Source organism: Centruroides sculpturatus, unplaced genomic scaffold (genome assembly GCF_000671375.1).
Source record: "Centruroides sculpturatus isolate CEXI.00-Female unplaced genomic scaffold, Cexi_2.0 scaffold190, whole genome shotgun sequence".
NCBI lineage: Eukaryota > Metazoa > Arthropoda > Arachnida > Scorpiones > Buthidae > Centruroides > Centruroides sculpturatus.
The window spans coordinates 96,104-120,272 of NW_019384543.1; the positions used below are offsets into that span (position 1 = coordinate 96,104).

Sequence of the window (24,169 nt, forward strand, 5' to 3'; positions counted from 1 at the left end):
CATTGTTCTTACTGCTTTCATCTTCAAAGAATATCAATCAAGCTGTTTATATCGACAGAGGAGGTTACATTTAAGAATAGTCCCTTGGTCGATTAGTTAGATCAGCAAGATAGTGTTTGGTACAAAAAATAGGGATTCAATTATTCCATCTTTACTACTAAAAAGATCACATGAAGGACAAGTGGATGCAATGTCTAACATCAACTTCTTCTTGATTAAAACCTAAATGCTCCATTTAGAATTTTCAGACTAGGTACAAAACAATAGTGAAATTCATCAAATAATTCTTGTGTAACCCACACTTGTAATAGTAATTTTCAAGGACATCTTTAATAATCTTGATTTGGCTGCTTTTCCTGTTATGATAGATTTTATGCGATGGGATCTGTCACCAGTAACACACACAAGAACCATAATGCATTCCTTATTCAGCTTTCTTCTAGTTATTGAACTATCCTTCCTTTTGATTTAAGTGTTCTCAGGAACAGATTTTCAAAATAGTCCAGCATTGTACAGTTGTGCCAAAGACATGTTTTCCTCCCTTAAGATGTCTTAATTTTTGTCAAAATGATTTTATCATTTTCAGCATTAGCACTTACTCCAGACTTTCCTGTTTAAAATGCCATGCCTGTTATGAAATCTAAAAAGCCAACCAAAATATTCCTTGAAATCAGTTTGTCCAAATCTCTATGCAAATCTTGCTAGAGATTGACTTCACTCTGATAATAAGAACTCCATTACAGCATTGTGTTTTATACAACTGAAATACTGCCTCATCAATGTTATTCATTTTAATGTTAATGTTCTTTTTCATTTTCTAATGTTCTTTTTCATTTTCCTACAAAAAAGCATGGATTATCTTGTTTCAATACATAGTGTGATGTTTCCTTCCAATTTCTTTTAATGTCATACGAGCGTACTGATACAAAACACCTTCATGACACTTTGATCAGAAACACAGCATCCAGTCTACTTTAACATTTTCATCTTATCTTGTAAATATCTTACTTTAGGGTTTTGTATTTTCTTCTAATACTCATTTTAAGATGTGTATGTACTGTGTTTAAGACATTAAAGATTCTCTGAATGGGTGAAACTGTATATGTTGTAATTTCAAATTTAAAAATCTATTACTGTTATCATTAATTAACAACTTATTTTTTAATTTCTTATTTAATTTTTGAAATTAATATATTTTTTATTAATTTTTTTACTATGGCTGACATTGATTTGCATAATTTTTGCAACAATAATAGATATAAATGCATAATTTTTTTAATATCTTTGGCTTTAATCATAAATTTTTTCATGAAAGAATTCAAATTTCATGTAAATGAATTGTCAGATTATCTACTGGGCTATACTAAGGCTAACTAATTACATACAAATTAATTTGATTACAGGTAACTTTCTTGTAAGCAAAAACAGGTAAAACAACAAAACCATATTTGGAACAAGACTATGTCTTGGAGACTCACTACTAAGCGGAATCACTTTGACGCTCAAGGTGGGTCTTGTTATCATTCTCCAATCTTCTTTGATATCGCTGCTTTTGGGCGCGATTGTTCAAACTTTCCTGGCCACAACCACGAAGTCGTCCATGATGCATTTTCGATGAAATTAACCTATCCAATTTCGAAATTTCTCTTCGTTGCATGTCAGCCTGGGTTGAATTTTTGTCGACGCATAATGAAAATATCCTGTTTTTGAAAAAAATAATCGTGGCTATTGTATTGTCTGAAATTATTTTTTATTTTGCACAAACAATATACAGTTTAACCCAATTATAATGTCATGGGATGTAACGACAACCCTAATATAACGTCAAATTTTTATCAGTTCCACAATTTTACTATACTAAATAATGTTAAAAAAACCTACTTGTAACAACATCCTGTTTTAATGTCATATTTGAAGCACTCCCAAATTTACAAAATTAGATTACAAATTTTATTTAACATAGAAGAAACTATGGGTACGTTCGTAAAGTTGAACGAGTTAAACGAGAATGACGTCATCGTTATTCTTGTTTCGTTAGATTTTCCGAACGATTCGTTTAGAAAATGGCCGTTTCAAGATCTGAAGTTTTAAACATTGTTACTGCGATTGTGTCTGAAGTATTTTTTTCGGATGATTCTGAAGACGAGATCAAAAGTTATGTCATTTTAGAAACTTCAAAAAGGAGAAAAAGGAGACTGCGTATAAAAGGATACGTAGAAAGTGTCGTTCCTTCATATTTAAGTGACGATTTCCAATGTCATTTTAGAATGAAGAGATGCACTTTCGAAATTCTTTTGGAAAAATTAAAACCTAAATTAATCAATTCTTTCGGAAGACCTTGTTTAGATGCAAACAAGCAAATTTTGTCGGTAATTTGGCTTCTAGCAAATCAGGAATCATTCAGGTAAAATAAACTACTTAATAAAGTTTAAAGCTAAATACTGTATTTAAATTTATTAAATAATTAGATAAGCCAATAGTTAAGTGATAACATCATTCATTGTTACTAATTATGTATGAAATTTGCCAATATTAAAGATTTACAAATAAAAATAAATTTATAATTTTCTTAAAGAAATTCCTCGAGTCTGTTAAACTTAATGAAGTTAATACAAATAATTTGTATGGTATATATATTGGTATTTATTAAATTTAAGTATAATTAATAACTTTTTTATTTCATTATAGGTCTGTAGCAGACAGATTCAACATCTCAAAATCTACCCTGTATAGCTATCTGAATAAAGTTTGTACTGAACTCGTAAAAATGGCAAGTGATGTTATAAAATGGCCAAAATTGGAAGAATATGCCTATTTAACCAGAAAATTTAAAAATATAGCTGGCTTCCCAGGTATAATTGGGGCAATTGATGGGTGCCATATTCCTATTAAAGCTCCAAGTGAAGCAGCGGAAAAATATGTAAACCAGAAGAATTTTCATTCTGTAATTTTGCAGGCAGTCTGCAACCATAACTTAGTTTTTACAGACTGTTATTGTGGCTTCCCTGGTTCTGTTCATGATGCCAGAGTTTTCAGAAATTCTGAAGTGATTCAGAAACTTAATGATTCTTCCTTATCAGATTACCACATTGTGGGAGATGCTGCCTACCCATTTATGGTGTCATTGATGGTACCATTTAAAAATAATGGTCACCTAACTGCTCAAATGCATACATATAATAATAAGCTGTCAAAAAGCAGAATTGTTATTGAGAGGAGCTTTGCATTATTAAAAGGAAGATTTAGACGGTTAAAATATTTTGATGCAAATAAAACATCAATGTTGCCTCTCTACATATTATCAGCCTGTGTACTTCATAACATTTGTTTGATGGCAGGGGATGATTTTGATGAATTTGACACAGTTAATTGTGATGATGAAACTCTTGAAACAGAATCATCTAATATACAATATAACAGTGCTGCTCAAAGAAAAAGACAACATATTTCTGATAGTTTCTAAGCTATCAGAAATCATGTTTGATAATTACAGTATTTCTGTACAATGTAATATCTGTTTAGAAAATTATTCTTTGTTGTCATTTCATAGAAAAATAAAAGTTTTCATGTTGAGTTCACAAACGATGATTTCAATATTTTAGTGATTTATTTACAATTAATTTAACCACCGTAAAGCAACTTAAAACACATTCAAACTATAAATCAATATTTTATTTACAAAAGGTTTTACAATTTATCAATTAACTGCTGTAATTTTTCTAATAATAATTTTTTTATTTGTATATTTTCTTCATGCCGTTTTTCAACACTAATTCTGTAATTTTTAAACCATTCCGGTTCTTCTTCTTTCCTGCACTTTTTCTTTGCAGATGCTTTAGGTGATGGCATTTCCTGAGTTGTATTATTTTCATTTTCTGTTACCATAACAGAATTATTAAATCCAGAGGAAGAACTAGCTAAAGAAATAGGCTGTATCGCTGGATCCTTTTCGAATATTTCATCTAATTCAGCCATATAACGGCACTTCCTCCTGCTTGACCCACTTTTATTATTATCATCTTTTATTATTTTATAGTTATTTTTTAAAGATTTAAATTTATTTTCACATTGTAATGGTGTTACAAAATAGCCATAGCTTTTAAAGCTATTGGCTATTTTTTCCCACACTTGCTTTTTTTTAAAATGAGGAGATGAAAACATGCTCTCATTCATTTTATATTGATTGAGAAGCAAGCGTGTTGTTTCATCACTCCAACTGAATGACACAGACTGACTTCCTCCAGGAGTTTCATCTGTTGTCTGTCTTATGTTTGGATCAACTGAAAACATAAATAAGTTAATTATATTTACTGCTTATGTTTAAAAAGTATATAGATGTGTTTAATCACATTTTAGATGAGACAGATCTAAATTTGATCAAGCTAAACATTAAGATTACTATAGTTTTTAAATTAAAAATGTCTATTTTAAAAGCAAAATGCTTAATTTGTACAACAAAAGAACACTTAGCTTGTTCAAATTAATCTTCATATAAGTAATAAAATATTCTAATTAAAACTGATATTAATATGAATTGATTTATTATTAAAGCTAAGACATCTAGGTCCTAAAAGTCATATAAATAATTAAAGATATCACTTATTTTTCATGCTTAGATGCCCTAGCCTTGTATGTTATCACCTACTGTTCTGTAGCATATGTTTCTTTTTTAAATATAAACATATTGAATTTATTCAGCTACTATTCATTTATTATTTAACATATTAACTTCATAGCACAATTATTCACTTTTTGTTGGGATTTATAATCCAACTCAGTGTGTGATAAGTCCCAACAAAAAGTGAATAATTGTGCTACTTTACTTATTTCTAAGAGGACAAAAAGCTTATTAATTGTTCTATATTAACTTCAATAATTAAGGAAAAACTGTACAAAATGTATCAACTGTTTAGAAATATTACTTGAGCATCAGATATAATCATTAATATTCTTAATTCTTGACATAATAATTATTTATAATGGTATGTTCCTTTATTATATACTGTACTTATATCTTATGCAGATGTGTAGTTTTTGTAAAAAAGTAATTAGGATAAAATACAGTATAAGATTTTATGAAATTTCGTATGTTAATTTTTATTTAAGGTAAAAAAAATAAGAAAAGAGCTCTGCTTACCATTCTCATTTCCACATTTCTGTACATTCAAACATTTCGTTATTTGTGACCTATTTCCTTTCAATCCACAATTAGCGCACATATGAAGTATATCAGAAAAATCGATGCTGTTGGACGCCATTTTCTTAACGAAGTAAACCAACTCTTTCCTTCGTGAACTTCGTTAGAGTTTCGTTCGAAACGTCATCACCGCAGAGCATGCGCACTGAGCGAGACTACTACTTTTCGAACGATTCGTTACTAACGCGTTTAATTCGTTCGACTTAATGAACGTACCCTATGTGTTCAGTCCTAAGGTCATAGTTCACTTCTTAGAATGACTGTGGGTGGTACTCTCCCCCATCTAACTTTGGTGGGGTGAGGTGCCTGTTTTGCCTGTTTGTAGAAGAGGATTGCCATTTTGTATTTTATTTTGACTCGGTTCTTGGTCCCCTGACTACCTATAATTCTGGTTTTTTTTATGCACAAATGATTTGTGCACCTAATACTCTGTGCCAAATATCACTCTCGACATGTACTCCTTCATACCTCTAAGCCGGCAACATAAACTGGCAGTACGATTTTATAAACAAGACATAGTCTTGTCAAAAATTACATAAAAATTTGAATTTATAATCTATTTATATAAGATTTTAAAAAATTAGCAAAATTAAAGAGCATAGTTAAAAATTGACATTCTTACAAGGCAATTTTTCCACTTTAATTGGTGTAGTTTTCTTTGGTTGAATTCTAACAGTTGGAGTAACAGTCACAGTAGTAGAATTTGGTACTGTTGTTTTAACTAGTGTAATAACTGGGTTTGTATTAGACCAAGTAGAAGGAACTGGAGAAGTGCATACTTCTTGTATTCCTGGAGGTGTATTTGGAGGTGTTTCTGGAACTTCAATCTCCATCTGTTTATCACAGTCAAGAACTTTAATGGAAGGACAGAAATCCTAAAATTCATAAGAAAGTAAAATAATATATATTCATCATATTTTCATTAAACAGAATTTTTAATTCAATTAATAAATCTTATATAATTTAAATACAATTACATTTAAATTTGCTGTGATCCGAAATGCTTTCTTAAAAAGCTTAATTTGGTATATTATTTACATAATGTATCATAGCACTTGCTCATTAGATCTAGGACTAAGACTGTTAGGAAAATGGAAGACTAAAGTTATTATAGCTCGGTGCAAAAGTTCTGTGACATCTCATATAAACCTGTATTTTTAACATTATAACCCATTTTGAAAAGNTTACAATAACTGCAAAAGACCTGCTAAAATGTAGCTTCATACATACATATGTAACTTTCTGTATAGAATATATTTAAAAATAAAAAGTAAATTCTATGTAGTTAAATAATCGTATAAAATTAGACCAATCTTGAAAATATCTGTCTGATTAAATGTCATTTATTTTCCTCTTCATAATCATATTGAAAAATGGAAATAAACTGACATTTTGAATTTGTTGTTATAATCAATTCATATTTATATAATAAAAAATTTACAGTACAGAGTAAATTTTTGTCTAGTATTTAAATAATCAGTTTCTTTTGTGTATAAATAAACAAAAAGCATATTATGGTATATTATTTACATAATGTATCATAGCACTTGCTCATTAGATCTAGGACTAAGACTGTTAGGAAAATGGAAGACTAAAGTTATTATAGCTCGGTGCAAAAGTTCTGTGACATCTCATATAAACCTGTATTTTTAACATTATAACCCATTTTGAAAAGAAACACCACTTCCAAATGTAATAAATAATATAACATTTTGAAGACAATCTTGTAAGGAATTCAAAATTTGACAGGATTAATTAATCCCTTGTGCATCTTTTCAAAAGTTAAATATTGACATATATCTAAAAAGTTTCTAAAACAACATTATATTTGCATTTCCTTATAAATTGATTGTTGTTACAAAATAAAACGTCATAATAATTGTAAAAAGACACTTTATGTCAACAATTATATAAAATAATTAACACAACAGTGTAGTGGCATTACAATTACAATTTATCAGTGTAATTAAGATATATTCACTAGTACCTTCACTAGTACCTTCGACAGCTTACAGTCACCATCCTCAGGTGAAAAACAAAATTAAATTAAATTAAAATTTAAAAAAAACATTAATTTAATTTTGTCTGTATTCTATCACATACCTTGATTAATTTTTAAAAAAAGTCCATTCAAATAACCAAATGTTCAAAAATTAACTGTATTCAATTTGTTTTTCACCTGAAGATGCTGGCTGTAAGCCATTGAAAGTACTAGTGAGTACTTCTTAATTATGTTAATAAACTGCAATTGTAATGCTGCTACACTGTTGTGTTAATTATTTAAAAACAAAATGTCAATTTTATTTTGTCCTTATTTTATATTGGCTACCAACTTTGTTTCTGCTTTTAACAACAAGAGTTAAAACATTTTTAAACTCAATTTTCTGGACCCTTTCTGTGCTACCTGAATAGAAATTTCAGATTTTTGTTTCTGCATTACTTTTCCACAAATGGGAATGTAGCTTTACAAGTAATATGGCTCATAATTTTAACATGTCAATTAAACAAATTAATTGGCAGAAGAGTGCATCTATCTGAAGGGACCTGAAAGAACACAAATTAAAAGGGACTGTGTCAGATAAATACTAATTGTATTTATTGATCATATTCCCTTTTATCAATAAAACAAAAAGCATGCATCTCATACTGTAGAAATCATCCAAAAATTTTAAGCTTTATATTTAAAATAAAGTTAACAAGTACTGTATATATATATCTAACCAATAGCAAGTGTGTTCAATCATCCTATCTATTAGTACAGAAATATAATAGATATAGTAACTAATTAAAACCAAACTAATTGAACTAATTGAGGAAAACCTGGTTCAAACTAGCTAGGTTTTACTATATTTCAGATTATAAACTCACTTTACACATAAAAAATAATATTAACTAATTTCAGAGTTTCTTATGAACTCGAAATTTTTATTCACTTTTAACAGTGAATGCATCTCAATTTGGTGACCACTGAACATCACATAAACATCATTTACGCATTAAGTAATACTTACCTTTTCCACTAAAAATTATATTAAGTACAATTGACAAAAAATGAAACTAGAACAATGTTGAAATGAGTGCATTCATCAATATCATTCAGTATGTATCCAATGACAACACAAATATACTGTCAGTTTTAAATGTTACTACAGGTAAAATGGTCTAACATAATCTGTATCATTCTAACTGATTAATATAAAAATACTAGTTCATACATACCAACATTCATATAATAATTAGTGCAATTTAAGGTATTTTATTGGAGAAACCAGCAAGAAACTATTCTTATAGCTAGCTCAAGTATTTCAAACTTTTTAAACTCATCATCAATAGAAACAAGAACATAATATTCCACATTCAATTTTTAGACTTGAATTTTTGTAGATTGTTTGAGTTTTATTTTGCAATTTTATAATATAATTTTAAATTACTGTAGATAGGTAGAATACATTAAAAACAACTTCACCTCAGATGACCATATGGATTGATCTTGTAATTGGATAATTGGTGGAGAAGGAGGTTCTTCTTTGATATCTATTCCAGAAGATCCGTTACTTATTGATAATGGAGATGGACAGATATTACTATAGATTTGAGATTCTATATCAAAATTATCTGGAAGCTAGAAAACAATGTTTATTAATATTTAAAATACTGAAATAAAAAATAAACAACAAATATATTTTAACTTTCATATATTAAAAGCAGACAAATTTCCTATAATAAAAAATAAAATTTCTCTTATATTTTATATGTTAATAAATATTTCAAATTGTATTAAAATCTTAATTTGTAGTTTGAAAACGAAAACTGAGAATTTAAAAAAAAACAATTTGATTTATTAGCTTGAACTTTATTTGTAAATGTCATCACATGAAAACATTTTGAATAATGACAATCAGAACTATGGCTATGTAAGAATATTAATGATATTTAAATGAAAATAAAATTTAACAAAATAACAAAAAGATTAAAAAAAATTTCCAAGAGTTTTCAAGCTACAATGCTCATCTTCAAAAACATTTTCAGAACTTCATTGTCATGGAGACAAAATATTGATCTGTAACAAAGCAACAATAATCAAATTTTGCAACATGTTTAAATAATTGAAATAATGTAAACTTGATATTAAAATTAAAAAATATACAGTAAAACATTTGATCATCACTATGGTCACATATTCTAGTTCAATATTTAGTTTCCATGACAACAAAGTTGACAAACATCAAAGACTAGAAGCACTTGAACACTTTTCGTGTTATTTATATTTTTTACATTTGCTTTCCATTATGTATCATTAGTGATAAATGGTATTATTTTTGATAATCAATATGTTGGTATTTAAAAAATAAAAAATTATTATTTATAACACAGAATAAAATACTTTTATGAAACAAAAACTTACCAGAAATTTATTCTCTTTAAATAAAGCATCTTCATTTTTTAAATCAAAATCTAAATTACCTAAATCTGAAAATAGGGGAAAAAATTTAATAATTTTTTTAGTTTCTATAAAACTTTTCAAAATTTATTTCTCTTAAATACAGATAAGTACTTCATTATTCTAAACACTATTATAAAAATACTAAAATTTGAGAAAATTACAATTCTATAAAAATATGATATTTGTAGATTTGCAATTTTGCTTTAAAGATTTCTAAAATTCACTTATTTTCTTACTAGTTTTGTATTTAGATTCTCAATGTTGATTTTTTAGAATCTTACAATAACTGCAAAAGACCTGCTAAAATGTAGCTTCATACATACATATGTAACTTTCTGTATAGAATATATTTAAAAATAAAAAGTAAATTCTATGTAGTTAAATAATCGTATAAAATTAGACCAATCTTGAAAATATCTGTCTGATTAAATGTCATTTATTTTCCTCTTCATAATCATATTGAAAAATGGAAATAAACTGACATTTTGAATTTGTTGTTATAATCAATTCATATTTATATAATAAAAAATTTACAGTACAGAGTAAATTTTTGTCTAGTATTTAAATAATCAGTTTCTTTTGTGTATAAATAAACAAAAAGCATATTATATATTTTTTATATATACAATCTATATCAGCGTTTCTCAACCTCTAACGAATCGTCGCCCCCTTCAACATAGTATCGCCCCCTTCAGTAAAACCGTTACATAGTATTGCTCCCTTCACTACAAAATACCGATGCCGAGGGCCAAGACTAACGCCAAATTTGTACTGCATTGAATATACTAGTGACTAGTGTAATGTTATTTGTTTAATTATTGTACGATATAACGAATAAAATATCTAATTATTCTTAATATAATGTTTTACTATATCACCCAGAAAATTGTTTTTCGTCCCCCAAAATATAAATTGTTACTAATCGCCCCCTCAACATGGAAAAACGCCCACATGGGGGCGATATCGCCCCCGTTGAGAAACACTGGTCTATATATTATTTTTTAAATTGTTTCTATCCTATGACCCACAATGGACAGCTGAGTGGTGAGATATGGGGTCTTTTGGATATGACATATCCAAAAGACCCCAAAAAATTTCTGAAGTTTTTCAATCCTTCCAGATTCAATCCTGTGCCCTCATAGCAGTAGGCTGTCATCTTAACCGCTCCATCTTTCATTTATACTGAAGCATATAAGCATAAAATTAATGTGAGATAATAATTTATTTTGGAAAAGAATTATTTTAAAAAATGTAAAATTTATTTTTAAACTAAACAAAAACGTGGAAACAAATTTGTTACTTTTGTCATTAAAATTTTTATTAATTTTAATGACAAAAGTAACAAATTTTTTAAACTGTATATTATTATTCTAAATTAACTGAATACATAAAATTATAATACACATCTCAAAGCCTGATGAGTTAATATAATAATCCAAGAACCGCCTAAATATTCGAGCTATAATATGGCTATAATCAAATAATTAATACAAACAAATTTGGTATTAGAGGTAAGTGTTAGGTGTCTTTGTTGGATTATTATACATAAAATTATTTTTTTACAAATTGATTTTAAATTTTAGAATAATTTTCAAATTTGATGATAATTTTAAATTTTATCATAAATCATGTAAGAATTATTAAAGAAAAATTTGATTATCTTTTCAATTAATAAAAATCAGATACTTAACATATATTTATCTCATTACAATGTTTGGAATAGTATCCAAACAAAACAACTATAATGTCATGCTATTTCAATCCATGGATTTCTACTCATCAATCTTCACATGACAACTACCAACAATCAATACTGTTTCTAACTCATTATATTTCTCAATTTTTATCATTTTTAAAAAACAAAATATATATGAAATATAAACAAATAAAAGCTACAAATAAATAATTTTATGACTTTCTTTTAAATATTTTATCTGTTATAATTGATAAATAACCGGGAATAGTCAATTTTTATTAAAAATATTTTAACAATTTTTTGCTTGACAGCATATCATCATTTAAATTGATGTCACTTTGATAATTTTAGTATCAAATTTATTACAACAAAGCAAATTTTGTTAAACAAAAATTGGACTTTTACAAAAAAAAAAAAAAAAAAAAAAAAAAAAAAAAAAAAAANGACATACATGTATATTCTTTATCAAATATTCAAATAAATTTTCTGTAATTGAGCTATTAAAAGAGCTTTAATAGACATTAAGCAATTAAATTTCATTTTTACAAAAGAAGACAAATTATTTATTTCAACCATTACCTTCGGTCTTGATGAATAATGTATGATGTATAAATGTTTAAAAACAAATTAAAATAATGAATGTTATTGCGGTTGTTATTATGTAAATACGTCGCAAAGTAAAGAGTTACTGTATAAGCAGGACTGTGGAGTCGGAGTCGGAAAAAATGTGTCGACTCCGACTCCTGCATTTTAAATTTACTTTAGTTTGTTTTTTATTTAAATCAAAGATAATACTTATAAGCATTAAATTTGTAAAAGAAAATAATATAACAATGACAGATTAACTCTATATTTATTCTTTTTTACCCAAAACTTCATATATTGAAGGATATAAGGCAAAAGTCTACAACATTGATTCTCAACTAATATGCTAGAACAGTGATTTTCAAAGTTATGTTCCATAGACACCAGTTAAACAGAGTCAAAGATGAACCTCATCCACTTATCTTGTAAATATAACCTTAGATAATGATGGATTGTGTACCAAAATATTTTATCTATCTGGTAATCTAACTTAAGAGAGGTGTTATGCATAAAAATGTTATTAAAATGCTTAAATGGCATAGAATTGCATTTTGGAAAAATTACTTTGTCATTTGGTGTGTGCTTGTAGACCACACCAAAATTTCAGAACCACTGTGCTAGAGTACACTAGTGCTTCTCATAGAGATACCATAAAATTTCAAAAAATAATTGAAAAATGCTAACTGTTTCTCAACATTTTAATATCATTTGAATATTTTTTACATAAAATAACGCAAATCTTCAATATGATTCTTCATTAATAAATATTGTAAGAATATCTTTAATGCAATACTGATTCATTAGGATACCACTAAAAATTGTGCAAGTGCCCTAGCTAAAATAACCATGGCTTTAGGATAATAAATGAAAGAAGATATATAGTAGATCTTAAAATACCAAAAACATAGAATAAATATTAACTGCACACATAACTTCCATATTAATAAGATTTAATAAGTTAATGCTATTAATTTATCCTGTTAATAAATAGTGATTAGATATAATGATGCAGTAGTCATATAATGCCAAGAATATTCTATTAATAGTTTTAAGTTTTAGCAGTAAGAATTATTAAAGAAAAATTTGATTATCTTTTCAATTAATAAAAATCAGATACTTAACATATATTTATCTCATTACAATGTTTGGAATAGTATCCAAACAAAACAACTATAATGTCATGCTATTTCAATCCATGGATTTCTACTCATCAATCTTCACATGACAACTACCAACAATCAATACTGTTTCTAACTCATTATATTTCTCAATTTTTATCATTTTTAAAAAACAAAATATATATGAAATATAAACAAATAAAAGCTACAAATAAATAATTTTATGACTTTCTTTTAAATATTTTATCNTAACCATAAACCTTCGCAACATAGCTAATTTTCAGGAGTAAATAAAGATGGCGCGTAATAATAGCCCATCTCCGAATAGATGAAAAGTAATTGCGAAAGATGAAAAGTTTAGATAAAATCTTCTTATATTGATTCATAATATATAAATATTTCTTTATTGAAATGAACACGCATAATAAAGTCACGTCCAAACTTTAAAATAAGTAATAATGCTTCCATTACTCTTGTGAAAGGTTTCATTTAGTATACCACGTGTTTAAATTTAAAAATGTAATGAAAATATTCATACCAAGTTCCAAATCTTCAGACGTGAGCATATTGTCACGTAGGAATTTTTGATCAATTTCATTCAAACTTAACATATCAACAGCCATTTTTTGCTGTTTTCGTCTTTATTAATTAAATAAACTATCACATAAATATACAGTAGTGAACACAACAATAAAATGTCTGAATAGCGAAACTAATTATATGAAAACACACAACATGCACATTTTCTGTCTAAAACACGAGGAATGACTCATCTGAACCCTATCGGACGTTCCTTTAATATTAAAAATTATTTCCGCCCAAATATTACCAAATCTACAAAAGCAAATTGTATTTAGAAAAAGGAAACGATTTTAATTATGTTTAAAATTTTTAATTTGTTATAATTATATATAAATATAAATAATTTATGTCAAGGACGTAATTTTATCTCTCGCGCCTTTTATCGAATGAAAAACTTGACAAACCACATCCGCCATATTTTAATTAGTTCGCACGCCCCCTCAACATGGAAAAACGCCCACATGAGGGCGATATCGCCCCCGTTGAGAAACACTGGTCTATATATTATTTTTTAAATTGTTTCTATCCTATGACCCACAATGGACAGCTGAGTGGTGAGATATGGGGTCTTTTGGATATGACATATCCAAAAGACCCCAAAAAATTTCTGAAGTTTTTCAATCCTTCCAGATTCAATCCTGTGCCCTCATAGCAGTAGGCTGTCATCTTAACCGCTCCATCTTTCATTTATACTGAAGCATATAAGCATAAAATTAATGTGAGATAATAATTTATTTTGGAAAAGAATTATTTTAAAAAATGTAAAATTTATTTTTAAACTAAACAAAAACGTGGAAACAAATTTGTTACTTTTGTCATTAAAATTTTTATTAATTTTAATGACAAAAGTAACAAATTTTTTAAACTGTATATTATTATTCTAAATTAACTGAATACATAAAATTATAATACACATCTCAAAGCCTGATGAGTTAATATAATAATCCAAGAACCGCCTAAATATTCGAGCTATAATATGGCTATAATCAAATAATTAATACAAACAAATTTGGTATTAGAGGTAAGTGTTAGGTGTCTTTGTTGGATTATTATACATAAAATTATTTTTTTACAAATTGATTTTAAATTTTAGAATAATTTTCAAATTTGATGATAATTTTAAATTTTATCATAAATCATGTAAGAATTATTAAAGAAAAATTTGATTATCTTTTCAATTAATAAAAATCAGATACTTAACATATATTTATCTCATTACAATGTTTGGAATAGTATCCAAACAAAACAACTATAATGTCATGCTATTTCAATCCATGGATTTCTACTCATCAATCTTCACATGACAACTACCAACAATCAATACTGTTTCTAACTCATTATATTTCTCAATTTTTATCATTTTTAAAAAACAAAATATATATGAAATATAAACAAATAAAAGCTACAAATAAATAATTTTATGACTTTCTTTTAAATATTTTATCTGTTATAATTGATAAATAACCGGGAATAGTCAATTTTTATTAAAAATATTTTAACAATTTTTTGCTTGACAGCATATCATCATTTAAATTGATGTCACTTTGATAATTTTAGTATCAAATTTATTACAACAAAGCAAATTTTGTTAAACAAAAATTGGACTTTTACAAAAAAAAAAAAAAAAAAAAAAAAAAAAAAAAAAAAAANTATCATTTGAATATTTTTTACATAAAATAACGCAAATCTTCAATATGATTCTTCATTAATAAATATTGTAAGAATATCTTTAATGCAATACTGATTCATTAGGATACCACTAAAAATTGTGCAAGTGCCCTAGCTAAAATAACCATGGCTTTAGGATAATAAATGAAAGAAGATATATAGTAGATCTTAAAATACCAAAAACATAGAATAAATATTAACTGCACACATAACTTCCATATTAATAAGATTTAATAAGTTAATGCTATTAATTTATCCTGTTAATAAATAGTGATTAGATATAATGATGCAGTAGTCATATAATGCCAAGAATATTCTATTAATAGTTTTAAGCTTACAAAATTTATTTTTAAAAATATGTTTAATACTAAATTATAAATTTTACATATCAAACAATTATATTAAAATTCTACATTTACAAATGATGACTTCTTTTAAAGTTTACAACTGCAGCTGTTTTTTTATAAGTGCAAATGTTATGATTTTAAACATTTGTCAATAAATATTAAAATATTTTATTATATAGAAATGATCCACTTTATACATTTAATGTACTTTTAAATTATGTATAATATTCACAATCTTGGTATGCTTCTTCTTTAATTTTAAGAATAAATTTTTAAAAATATAATTAATCGTTTGTATAAAACATAATATAAAACAGTAAATAAGCTATTTTAATTTTATTAAAGCACTTTTATTAATTATAAATGAACTGAACATAACCATAAACCTTCGCAACATAGCTAATTTTCAGGAGTAAATAAAGATGGCGCGTAATAATAGCCCATCTCCGAATAGATGAAAAGTAATTGCGAAAGATGAAAAGTTTAGATAAAATCTTCTTATATTGATTCATAATATATAAATATTTCTTTATTGAAATGAACACGCATAATAAAGTCACGTCCAAACTTTAAAATAAGTAATAATGCTTCCATTACTCTTGTGAAAGGTTTCATTTAGTATACCACGTGTTTAAATTTAAAAATGTAATGAAAATATTCATACCAAGTTCCAAATCTTCAGACGTGAGCATATTGTCACGTAGGAATTTTTGATCAATTTCATTCAAACTTAACATATCAACAGCCATTTTTTGCTGTTTTCGTCTTTATTAATTAAATAAACTATCACATAAATATACAGTAGTGAACACAACAATAAAATGTCTGAATAGCGAAACTAATTATATGAAAACACACAACATGCACATTTTCTGTCTAAAACACGAGGAATGACTCATCTGAACCCTATCGGACGTTCCTTTAATATTAAAAATTATTTCCGCCCAAATATTACCAAATCTACAAAAGCAAATTGTATTTAGAAAAAGGAAACGATTTTAATTATGTTTAAAATTTTTAATTTGTTATAATTATATATAAATATAAATAATTTATGTCAAGGACGTAATTTTATCTCTCGCGCCTTTTATCGAATGAAAAACTTGACAAACCACATCCGCCATATTTTAATTAGTTCGCAGTTATATATTTTTTATGTTTTGACGTAAAATATATATATATATATATGACGTATAAATGACATATATAAAAAAATATAAAAAGTAAATGACGTAATATATTTTTTGTTTTTCTTTACAATAAATTCAACATGAAATTTGTGAAATGTGGTTTAAAAACATGAATAAATATAGAGATTAAATTATTTAAAATCTTCAGTTTTTCATTATACAGTGATACCTCGGTTTTCGTCGATAATTCGTCGAAAACAATCGGCAAAATCCGAAACCGACGAAAACTGAGGCAATTATTTCCATGTGAATTAATGTAAATCCAATTACAGTAATTCGTTCTAGACACTCTAAAATACATACCAAAAACACATTTTATAGAGAATAAATATAATGTTTAATATTAAAAACAATACGAAATTAATATAAAATGAATATTAAAAAAGTCCGATTTTATCAATCTTAATGTTGCTCTCGTATTTTTCAATGATTTCCTTCTTCAACTCGATCGTCTTCCTAGCTTTCTTCAAAGGGCTGCTGGCTCTGAAACTTTCTTCGGTCCTATGGTGGAGCAAAAAGGGAAGGAAAGCAATGGAATTGTTTGGCTAGAGGCACGGGGTAATAATGCTCACACAACGAGAAACAACGCCACATTAAGCAAGGAAAACACGTGGGTTGCTATTTGTTTTCGCAACATTAGCAGGAGGTCACATAGGCACGCCGACGAAATTAGAGGCAACCGACGTAAACCGAGACAAATTTTTCGCAGAAAAAATCGACGAAAACCGAAACCGACGATAACCGAAGTCAACGAAAACCGAGCTATTACTGTAAATTAATTTTTTTAGTTGCTTTTTCAATATTAAATATGCAATATTAAAAATTTCTATTTTTCTGATATTTTGTATTCAAATTTTCATGAAAATCTTACTGTATAGTTAAGAAACATTGAATTTTTAATTTGCAATATATTATAATTAAATTTTAAATTTATGATTATTCACATAAATAAATAACGTTTTCAGTCGTGATCGAAAACGTTAGAAATTAAAGTTATTAATGCAATTTTTAAGATGTTTATGGATTGTTTTACTATTAAGCATTACATTTTCGGCTAGATGACCGAGCTTTCAAGGTGCAGCCTACCGCTCTGGAGAACCGGAATCAAATCCAGACGGATCGAATAATCCCCAGAAATTTTTTGGGAAGTGGTCCGTCCGGATATGTCAGGGTCCCGTCCCTCGCCGCCCCGTTGTGAGCTGGCCGAACCCATAATAGGCTTGCAATAAGAGGCTCTCTTAGTGACCACAGCACGGAGAGAGTTTTAAAAAAGCATTGCATTTCTCAGTGGTTAAAATAATCTTCAATCTAATATCAAAATTATTAGGGCGTCCATTGAAAATACATCTTTTATGAAAGAATCTACAACAGAAACTCTCTCTCTCTCTTTACAACAGTAGTTTTGAAGTTTTTAACTACTATTCTAAAGAGAGAGTGTGTTAGACAATCGAGTAACCAGGAGAAAGACAACGTACAGTACTTCATCCTTCTAAGTAAGACATGAACTTGAATCCAGATGTAATGGAGATTTTCTTTTTAGAAACTTGACCTGTTTAGCCAGTGCCGTAACTAGGCAGGTGCAACAGGTGGACCCGCACAGGGCCCACTTGGAAGGGGGTCCAAAATGCATGTATTTGTTTTATTATTTTCCCAAACCGAATTAATTAAGGAGCCTAAATGCAAATTCTTGCACAGTGCACAGGAATGGCTAGTTACGGCACTATGTTTAGCAATAACTTACTTGTGATCATATTGCTTTGTTCTAATGCAGAGGCTGAAAGAAAATTCTCCATTATAAATGATGTAAAAAGAAATAGAATGGAAAAAAATCTTTCAAATTCTATCTGCGTTATTAGATCTAACTTACAGTCTAATAATATGAAAGGTCATAATTATATAATTACAAACGAACATCAAAAATTAATAAAAAGGAAAATTTCATATAGTAATAGAGGAAAATGAGAATTTATGTTTGTTAAATTAAAGCAAATGATATATATTTCTTTCTTTCTTTTTCTTTTTTAAGAATTTTAATATGTAATTTTTCAATAAATTAATATCATACTTTTAACTATTTGCTTTTGTTTCGGTTAATAAAAAGTAAAACGTATTCTTCGACATACACTCAGACTCATTGAATATTACTCGAATTTGTTATTGCATATTGGTTCGATTATAGAACGATTGTAAACTTTTCAGTAAACTGATAGCCTGATGATGGCCTATTGATCGGGTTGAAAACGTTAGTTAAAGTAGTAAAAATGATTCTCAGCAATATAGTGTATATGTTGTATAGTAAAGTGTACTTTTAACTGTCATTGTATTTTTTACTTAAATAAAAAAATTTTGCCGAATTATGAAGAATTTTGAGAATTTAAAGAATTTAAAGAATTTAGTTTCAAGAAAGTTCAGAACGTTGGCCTAGGGATGCTATATTTCTAAATTCGTTACTGCAGTGTTTCCCAACCTTTTTTGTGCTATGCCCCACCTAAGCCTTTCTAAAATTCTTATGCATACATATGCATAAGAATTTACTAACATATACAGCGGCTATATCAGGAGTGGCCAACAGTTTTTGCCCCGGGCCGAATTGGAAAGAAAACTTATTTCACGGGCCGAACTAGAGGCTGTCCTAGGAAGATTTTGAGGTGGTGCGAGATGTCATTGTGGTGTCACCACGTAGAGACTAAACTATACATAGAGATTACAGATACATTTTTCACGTTATCAACATTCTACGCTGTACTTATGAGATTTGTAATGGAACGTTAACTCTAAACACACAGTGAGTTGTTAACCTTTTTTTTTAGGCATCAGAATTTTGCATCGAGCTATTCGTACTTGAGTAGCAAATATTGAAAGATTAAACGCGGGCCATATAAATTCATTAGACGAGCCGTATGTTAGCCATGCTTGGGCTATACGATTAACTTAAACTTTAAACGAGTCCATTTTCGAATTCCCCCTCTTAACAATCCAATTGCCCCCTGTGGGGCGTGGGCCCCACGTTGGGAAACACTGCGTTACTGGATTTCAGAAAATATTAATTCTAGAAATTACGAAGTTTTTACGTAATAACCATTGTCGATGATCATTTATAGGCTACTATTGAGCATTCTCTTTGTTATTAATTTTACGTGTATGTACTTTTTATTTTGAATTCAGTTTCGTAAGTACGTTGTAGATTGCAACGAAAGAATATCTCGTGTTTTTAATGAACTTGTTTTTTCGTTATTTCTTATCATTCATACATATTAAATTTCTATGCCTTGACCTTTCACCATTATACTAAAATTAAAATTAATATTTTACTTTTACTTTAAGACAGAGGTTCTTAACCTTTTTTTATTCCATGGACTCCTTTTCCAGTCAAGTGAAGGTCACGGACCCATTCTCGAAATAATGTTTTTAAATGCTTAAAATAAAATTACTAAAGAGGACAGTTATATAGAAATACATTTATTAAAATAAACACAAATGATAAAGTAATATATGTGCTTCTTTCTTAACAATACGTTTAAAATATTTAAACGTAAAAAGTTAAAGTTGATTTTTACCCTTCCAAGCCTATGGACTCCTAAAAACTTTCTCCGGACACCCTGGTTAAGAACCTCTGCCTTAAGATATTTATCTTTTATTCTTTTATTACCGTGTGTGGTTGGATCGGTAAAAAAAATTCTGAAAAAATCGGTTTCTGAGTGTACAATCCTGATTATTACGGATAATCGACAGTCTACTCCATATATATTGTTATAAATGTCTCTGAAATATCTTATTATATTTTTGTATTATTTAAAGAAATGATAAAATTACACTATTTGTTTGCATACTTATGTTTTGAAATTCGTAATTCATATTTGTTTTTTTATGTTAATATTTATTCGTCCTGTAATAACATTTTAAAGAAGATTGGAAAATTATTCACTATACAATCATAATATAGTAGGTCTTCGTTAACCGTATTCGAGCAACCGGCAAAAATTCGAAGATATAATACTTTAAATAAAAATTAAAATAAAATCAATTTATAGCTGCGATGTAAGTTTAAACTTGGTGAGCAGTACCTTGAGTAAGCTTACCCTTCGCACACCATACATTTGTCTCTAACTCATGCTATTTAACTAAAATTGCACACTATTTACAAAGTTGTTTATAATAAAACTTTGTAACATTAAGTTTCCTTCCTTAATGACGAGAACGGAATTAAATAGATTAAATATGGAAAACTTAGGAGCAGGAGATTCCGATTAACTATATACAAACTTTCCGGTCTGAAACGGAAGTCACGTTATTTCAATTCAAAAATTTTCTCCAAAACAAAGTTAGAAAGATGACTGTTATCAGGAAAAGTTTGATCTACAGAGAGAAGACAGTAAAATCGAGAGCATATATTTTAGATTAAATAAATTAAAAATATGATTAAAAATTTCAGTCCGGCATTGTGACGATGTCAACAATTTTGTTGATGTTTTGTCTTAATTTGCTATCAATTACTGTATTTCAATATTACTATCAAGTTAATACTATACAAAGTTTTGGTGTGGCATGATATAGTATGGCGTATAGCAGCGTTGGTCCAGATTTCGCTCCTAACGAGAGTTGGTTAGGAGAGAAACCAGGACTAACGCTTGGAGTTTTTCAGGTTTTCTCAACCTGTCTAATACATAAATAAGGGAGAGCTTCCCATAGAATGTACTGTCAGAAAGAATCTCTTTGACATTTCAATCATGCATTGCGCTATCTTATCTTATCAATTAGTCCAAATAATATATATTTTTAACTCTCTCAATCCTATGGGCACTAAGAGGGCTCCTTTTTAGCAAGCCCGTTACAGGTTCGGCTAGGCTCCTAATGGGGTGACCGGATGGTGATAGACGATCCAACATATCTGGACCGACCACCCCGAAAAATTTTCCGAAAAGTTTATCAATCCCTGGTATCCAGAACAGTAGTCTACCGCTTTAACCGCTCGGTCATCCGGCCGTCCAAATAGCACTGCATTCAGATTTCTCGTAACCTTTAATCGATACCTTATTGTAAAGCCTTCCTTAAAATTATACGAATCACATTTAAATACCTGGGAAAAATATATGAATTTCTCTTACTTCTAAAAGCATCATAAATAAATAATTGATATAAACAAAAGTTTACAGTATGCTAAAAACAGAGACGATAAAATTCATTATATTTTGAAATAACACAGAAGGGAAATTAGATGACTGAAAAAACATTCAACAATCAAAACGTGCTTTGAGAAAAGTTTTTGAGAAAACACACCAACAAAATCAAAGCATAACTGATGACAGCAAATAAAATAATATCTTAATTTCTCTTTTAAGGAATGTAATGAAGCAAAAACAGTAAAAATCTGGAAGTTGTAAATAATCTACAAATATGAGTTGAACTTGCATTGTTATATAGTTTGATAATATCCCCACATTAAGAAAACAGAAGGCAAATTTACACAAATACAATAGATGATTAATACTGTATATAGAGTGTTTTCCCTCTAATGTTCCTAGTTTTAAACTGCTCTATAAAATCCATTTGTTCAGATATTTGAATAAAATCTGCTAGAGAATGTTGGTTGGTCAATACTCCAAGTTTTGCATACATTCAAAAGGGGTGCTGCTGCATGGTGGCAATCTGGACCTCCATTGTCACGTAGGTAAGATTGTGGTGGCAACACACTGTTAATGACAACTGCAATTTTTGTATACAGGGCTCTTTTGTCTGACACTTTCGTAAAGACAAAATTCTTGACTTGCCCATAGAGAAAAATGTTCAGAGATAATGTCAGGTGAATGGATTTTATAGAACAGTTTAAAACTAGGAATATTAGAGGAAAACATCCTGTATTATTATCTGAATTGTTAGAGGGATATATAAATAGGACGCTAGAGGGAACAATATTATCTGAATTATACTGAATTATCTGAAACTATGTAATTTCTTGCGCTATTACAAGATATAAAAAACTAAGATAATAAGATAANAATTTTCTAATAATTTATTTAATATAAACAATAGACGTAAATGACAAAGTATAATTAATTTACTCATAAGCAATAAGGAAATTGTAATGTTCTTAAATCGCTTTTACGAAATCAATTTCATTATTTTCTTAAATTACTTACCTATTTTTGGTTTTATTTATTACTACATTTTTCCTAGAAAAGTATTTGAAATACCTTTTCTATATTATTTTAATTTTGCTAAAACATTGTTTTTATATTTACTAAATAATATAGTAAATTAGCATTTTAGTCTACAGTATATTGAATTTATTTAATTATATAGTTTACTATATTTTCTATGTATTTTCTTTTCTCTAAATCTTAAGTTAATATAATATAAATCTAATCTCAGCAATGACAATTAGGGTAATAATAATCTATATGGTCAAAAGAGTGCAATATTTTCTCTTCGTGATTAAAAGCATTCAAATAGCAGATTTTTTCGGACATTGAAAAATCTACTGATTTACAACTGTTGTTTTGACGACACAAATCTAAACATTGGTCGACGGTGAATACTTCCACTTCGGCTATGTTATTTTCAGCGATTCCTTTGTTGGGTACATGGCGAAAATTTCCTAGAAAAATATTTAACCAATAACAAATCAATAAAAACACAATATAATTTTAATTAATACAAGTAAAGCATTTACTTACTTATACAGTAAAATTGTGAATATTCGACTTTAAAATAGACTTACTTTTTTCACATTTTTGTCCACACGAACCACATACACAATGACACTTGTAAGCTAAATTAGAAAAAACATCAGGTTTTGTGTTTATGCATGTTCCTCCGTTTTCACAAAACACTTCTCTACAATTAATCTGCAAAGGTTTATTTGCATAGTAAATATAGAAATATATAAATAATTCATAGTAAAACAATACAAATTTCACATATTTTATAATTAAAATAAGTTTTTCTTATCTTACATATCTATATATATAAAAATGAATGTATGTGTGTGTGTGTGTGTGTGTGTGTCTGTCTGTCCTTTATGCATTACCACACCGTTTATCCGATTGCCGTGAAACTTTGGGAAATTGTTTAATATACTCCGGCGAAAGTTTGTGGCATAGTACGATTGCCATAAAACTTCGGAAAGTTTTTTAATACACTCCCACGAAGTACATTTATCCTACGATAGATGGCGCGCGTTTACACGAGCATTTGAGCATTGTGTTAGATCGATTTCAAATTGTGAAGACCATTTCTCCCCCTTCAAAAAATATCTCTATATATGCATTTGTGAACTGTTATTTACGATATTTGTAATAATTTTTGTTTAATCACTTTATTTCAACTATTTTTTGCTAATTAT

General features: G+C 28.0%; 3 protein-coding genes across 5 annotated transcripts in view; 1 reads left to right on the forward strand and 2 right to left on the reverse strand.

Moving 5' to 3' along the window:
- LOC111623424 (cyclic AMP-dependent transcription factor ATF-6 alpha-like) overlaps positions 1–16,519 on the reverse strand; it is a 41,053-nt gene extending 24,534 nt beyond the window's left edge. The window contains exons 1-4 of one of the 3 annotated variants that reach the window (XM_023365996.1): positions 16,302–16,519; positions 9,603–9,667; positions 8,664–8,819; positions 5,820–6,072 (exon numbers count right to left, since the gene is read on the reverse strand). In XM_023365996.1, coding sequence (XP_023221764.1) covers positions 5,820–6,072; positions 8,664–8,819; positions 9,603–9,667; positions 16,302–16,386 — 559 coding nt within the window. In that variant the 5' untranslated portion in view covers positions 16,387–16,519. Of the gene's footprint in view, positions 1–5,819; positions 6,073–8,663; positions 8,820–9,602; positions 9,668–13,578; positions 13,797–16,301 lie in introns of those variants that run through there. The other 2 variants (XM_023365997.1, XM_023365995.1) reach the window with 2 other exon arrangements.
- On the forward strand, positions 1,968–3,491 carry LOC111623425 (putative nuclease HARBI1). Its single transcript, XM_023365998.1, has 2 exons — positions 1,968–2,404; positions 2,689–3,491. Exons 1-2 carry the CDS (start codon positions 2,064–2,066, stop codon positions 3,461–3,463), a joined length of 1,116 nt encoding a protein of 371 aa, XP_023221766.1. The 5' UTR covers positions 1,968–2,063; the 3' UTR covers positions 3,464–3,491.
- Positions 16,520–23,192: 6,673 nt separating the features above from the next.
- LOC111623436 overlaps positions 23,193–24,169 on the reverse strand; it is a 7,831-nt gene continuing 6,854 nt past the window's right edge. The window contains exons 3-4 of the mRNA XM_023366009.1: positions 23,546–23,672; positions 23,193–23,422 (exon numbers count right to left, since the gene is read on the reverse strand). Coding sequence (XP_023221777.1) covers positions 23,193–23,422; positions 23,546–23,672 — 357 coding nt within the window. The remainder of the gene's footprint in view (positions 23,423–23,545; positions 23,673–24,169) is intronic.